Consider the following 4,454-nt stretch of genomic DNA (forward strand, 5'->3'; position numbering starts at 1 on the left):
GCCGTCTGACTTCCCAGTCTTTTTGCCATGACCGCAGGCCCGAAACGTCATTAATCGAAGCCACCACCAACACCATTTTGATCATAGCGCGGTCTCGAGCCGGTGCTCTCGCACGCAGGCCCACTGGCAGCCGTAGCCACACCGCGGCAACGCTAGGCCTAGCTACTTCGACGCACGCTACCAATCTTCTTGCTGTTCGGTTCCGTATTTTTCATTGAAACAATTCGCCGCTGTTAGCAATGGCGCCGACTACGCCTTCGTAATCCTCGCTAATGGCTTCGGAGCGCGGAAAGCATGGCGCGTTGCATAATGCCGGTTCCCGAAAGTCAACTTCGCCCCAATAGAGCGGTCTTACGTGGTGAGGCATACCAAAAGTTCGGAGGGACAATTGTCACTGGTCATGTGGTACGTTTCCTTCAATTATACACGCGCGCATCCGCCTTCCCCTGTTACAGTACGAGCACCTAAACGCCTAATAACTGACCAATTTGTAAATACGTCTGAATAAATCTTTTACAACTTCCTACTCGTGTTAGCTCAGAGCACGTGCCACTGCAGGTAGGTCCTCCATTAAATTAACTTCCTTTAATTAGAAGAAATTTTCGGGCCCCTTCGACTTCGAATTATCGAGATTCGACTCCCAGAGTGACTGTCCGAGAAGATGTCCCTTGGCAAGTCGCGGGACGACACTGAATTGAACCGGGCCCACTTCACCGCACACTGAGGCAAATGTTGTACAACTCCGTTGTGTTCAAGAATTTCTCATTTTGGTGTGAACACACAGCAACAGGCAAGACTACAGATTCTGGTGGTAAGGCATTCTGGAATAAAAAAATTATAAACTGGTCCGGTAAGTGACCTGACAGTTTCTTACTCAAACGGGTTCCCAGCATGTCTTTCCTTCCCTCTAGCATTTTAACAACACACAGAAAAGCTGCAGAGTGAGTGTGCTTAAGTGTTTTGTCTTTATTTTCCTTCGGTAATGATTGGTGCCCATACAGACACACCTTGTGCACAGAACTTCCTGGCCCACGGATACACACAGTCGTGCAACGAATGACTTGGTCACTCCGTCACCAGCTACCACTGTCGAGACATTTTTATTTGCAGAGAGCGCACACCGCTACAACAGACACCGAGACCCTCTACCGGACTTTAGCCCGACAAGCAGGTAAGTGTTCCAGCTTCATCCGCTCAGCCAACATGGTCAACAGCAACGCAAGCAGGAAGCCTTTTCCTCCCTTCCCCAGGCAGCAAAAGAAGCTCAGTTGCTTGCGCAACTCGCCCACAGCGGGTCAGCAGCACAGATGAACTATGGCCACTGCAGTTGCCCACCTCCTCAACCATGCGGAGGAATGCGATGGCGGATGTTGCTAAGCGATCACAGAGTTGACAGCCCATGGTAGTAGTGTACAGAGTCAACAAAAAACTCCAAAAAACAAGTGTCAATAATACATGCACAAGAAAAAACAGGATCTTAAAACTCTCTTTCAACAGGAACACATCATTGTGTGCATAGCACAGACGACTGAACACCTGACATACATGCTGACTAGATAAGGGCACTGCGCCCCGTGCGAGGGGCAGCCGAGGGAGCAGCAACATGTGCGCAGCACTGCGGCACATTCAGTCTGAGTCATCACTCGTGGCAGCAGCGGCAACGGCGGTAGCACTTGCTGGCGGCTCGTATGGGGCAGCCTGCTGAGCTACGGCAGCCAGACTAGAGATTTCAGTCTCTGAGGGGGGCACTTCACCCGTCTGCAACTCCAATTCCACCCGGTACTCGTGCTTGGACGAGTAGCGGACGTACTTCTCTGGGGGATTCTCGTTGGACACGGAGATAGATCGCACCGTGGTGTGAGACACACTGGTTGCCGGCATAGTGAACTCGACAAAGACGTATTGCTCGAATGAGGCTGGGATCTGATCAAAAGAGGTCAGGTCCAGCCGTAGCAGGAACAGTTGAGTCGTGTAGGCACCTGTAGCACAAGGTTAAGTTTTAGAGCGCTTGCAAGCGAATGTAAGTGCCTTACCTATGTAAATAAATAGTGTTGTACTCAATGGGCATGCTCTGTATAGAGCTTGTGTGGCTTATGTACAATATGTTAATGTACATTATTTTGACAACTTTAACCTATGTAATGTCTACACATACTAAGACTTTCAAGTATGCCAGGACACATAGCTTCCACTGCAGCGTTAGCTATCCCGGTGGCTGTGGTCTCATTATCGATCGACAATAAATGGTGAATTAAGCTTTTACTTCCTCTCGGTTCACCTGAATTACAATCTAAGTGGCTAATGCACCCATTCCCAAGACCGTTTGGCAATTCTAGCATCCGTAGGCCTGACAAAAAATTACATAGAAATAGCAGGAGATGTGCAAATGGATTGTCGTGACTAGGACAGGTTTTACAGGAGGCTCCAGATGTTTTCCTGTCTGCTAAGGGTGTCTTTACGTTTTCACTTCCCAAATTAAACTAAAGGTCTTCAAAGGTGCATATCATGACATCCCGCAATGTGCTTGCATTTAATGTATGCAAGGCACCGAGACCTATTCTAGAACTGTATAATAACCAATCAGCAGTCAGAAGCACCACCAGAAATTGCATGAATGGACATATTTGTGGCTGGCTTGGAGAGCTTAGCCACTTTTACTGTAAATGACACCAGATTGTAGAACCCTCTTTGAAAGCTTGTCACTAAGTTTTCATAAACTGACTTTTCTCACAAATAACGGTCTTTGTTTAGACATCAGACCCAAATTTTACAAGCTGGAGATCAAGCTACGTGGCATTGCCATTAGGAGAAAACATAGCCAAGGAAGATACTAAACAACCTACATACAACTGGTATGATTACACCTTGCCTGCTGAAATCGCTTACCAAGTCTTGCTCTTTGATGCTTTATTTTTACCTTAACTGTGCCTGCGTTAGCTATCAGAAATAAAGAGCAACTCATTTAAACACAAACACAGACCTCATAGAAAGCACATGCTGATGATCAAAAACGGACACAAAATATCATACGTCACTCACCTTGACCCTCTTTGGGCAACCGAGGAATGCGCCATACTACTGCCTTGTGGGCATGTTCGTATTTGGCCTGCCCTGTTGAAACTTCTATAAGGCTAGTCTCCAATGGCTGGGCTGTGCCCATGATTCGCTCCAAACCCTGCACAAAATAATTACAGCAGAACTCATCGCACGATGACAGTCAATGGTAATGCAAATAAAATCAAGCGATGTAGCGACAGACCATATTCCTGAAGTTACAATTATTTAAGTGGTAATTCTGAGACTTTCATTGCTTTGGCTATATGCCAAATACTCTGATATTGCCCCACTTTGCTATGGCAATCACATGCCAAGGTCGCGCCCATGAGCATGAAGGCATGATGACGACTGTATGACGCTGAAGCAGTGACAATGGAATGACGAAAAAGGAATGATATTGATCGAATTGCAAAGGCATATACCGACAGCATGAAGACAATGAGATGTCATTTCTTAAATTACGAATATAATGACGACAACGTAACAATTATGACATGATAACAACCGGATAAAGAAGCGGGAATGACGACGGTGGCAAGACCAAGACTGCATGACGATGACGGTACGACAACAGATGAATGATAGTACCTGCGTGATGAATCATGGCATGAGGACTGCGGCTTAATCATGATTGAATGACGGTAGCATGATAATGACACAATTATGAACAAGGAATGATATCGACGGATCGATAAAGGTTGTATGATGACAGCATGATGACAACAGGATGACGGCAATGGTATGACGATGGCAGCATAACGAGAGTTAGATGTCAAAGTTATAATGACAACAATGGGACAACCATGACAGTACCCCGACGACATTATGACAACGAATACATGACGATGACTTTATGATGATGATAGCATGATAACGAACACATGACAATGACTTTACGACGACGACAGCATGACAACGGCACGAGGACAATGGAATGACCAGAGTTGGGTGATGAAGCTGGAGTGACACTGATGGCACAACTACGATGGCATTACGACGTTCAGACAATGGCGGCATGATAGCGATTGTCTGAAGATGACGGCATGACAAGGGCGGCACAATCAGAATGAATGACAACTGTATGGTTACATTACATTGGCAAAGGAAGACTGACGTCAGTGGAACGATGAAGGTGGCATGACAATGGGATGATGCTATTGAAGTGATGACAAGGTGACAATTGAAGGATGTGGTGTTAGGGTCCCTTTTAGCTATGCTCACGTGTGGAAGCCACAGAGATATCAAAAATGAAGTTAGCCAGTGATGTCACAACACCTATATTTGCCAGATTTAGGAACCAGTTCACAGAAACAAGTGCGGTCAAAGCCACGTACAACGATCCCACAGATAACGAATTATCAGTTATAACGACCACATTTCACTGCATTCAGTTTTTT

General features: G+C 46.1%; 1 protein-coding gene across 3 annotated transcripts in view; it reads right to left on the reverse strand.

Moving 5' to 3' along the window:
* Positions 1-942: 942 nt before the first annotated feature.
* Positions 943-4,454, reverse strand: part of stnB (stoned B) — a 44,690-nt gene continuing 41,178 nt past the window's right edge. For all 3 annotated transcript variants that reach the window (XM_050180800.2, XM_050180799.3, XM_072289364.1), the window contains exons 8-9: positions 3,040-3,175; positions 943-1,979 (exon numbers count right to left, since the gene is read on the reverse strand). In XM_050180800.2, coding sequence (XP_050036757.1) covers positions 1,627-1,979; positions 3,040-3,175 — 489 coding nt within the window. In that variant the 3' untranslated portion in view covers positions 943-1,626. The remainder of the gene's footprint in view (positions 1,980-3,039; positions 3,176-4,454) is intronic.

This window comes from Dermacentor andersoni, chromosome 7 (assembly GCF_023375885.2).
Source record: "Dermacentor andersoni chromosome 7, qqDerAnde1_hic_scaffold, whole genome shotgun sequence".
Lineage (NCBI taxonomy): Eukaryota > Metazoa > Arthropoda > Arachnida > Ixodida > Ixodidae > Dermacentor > Dermacentor andersoni.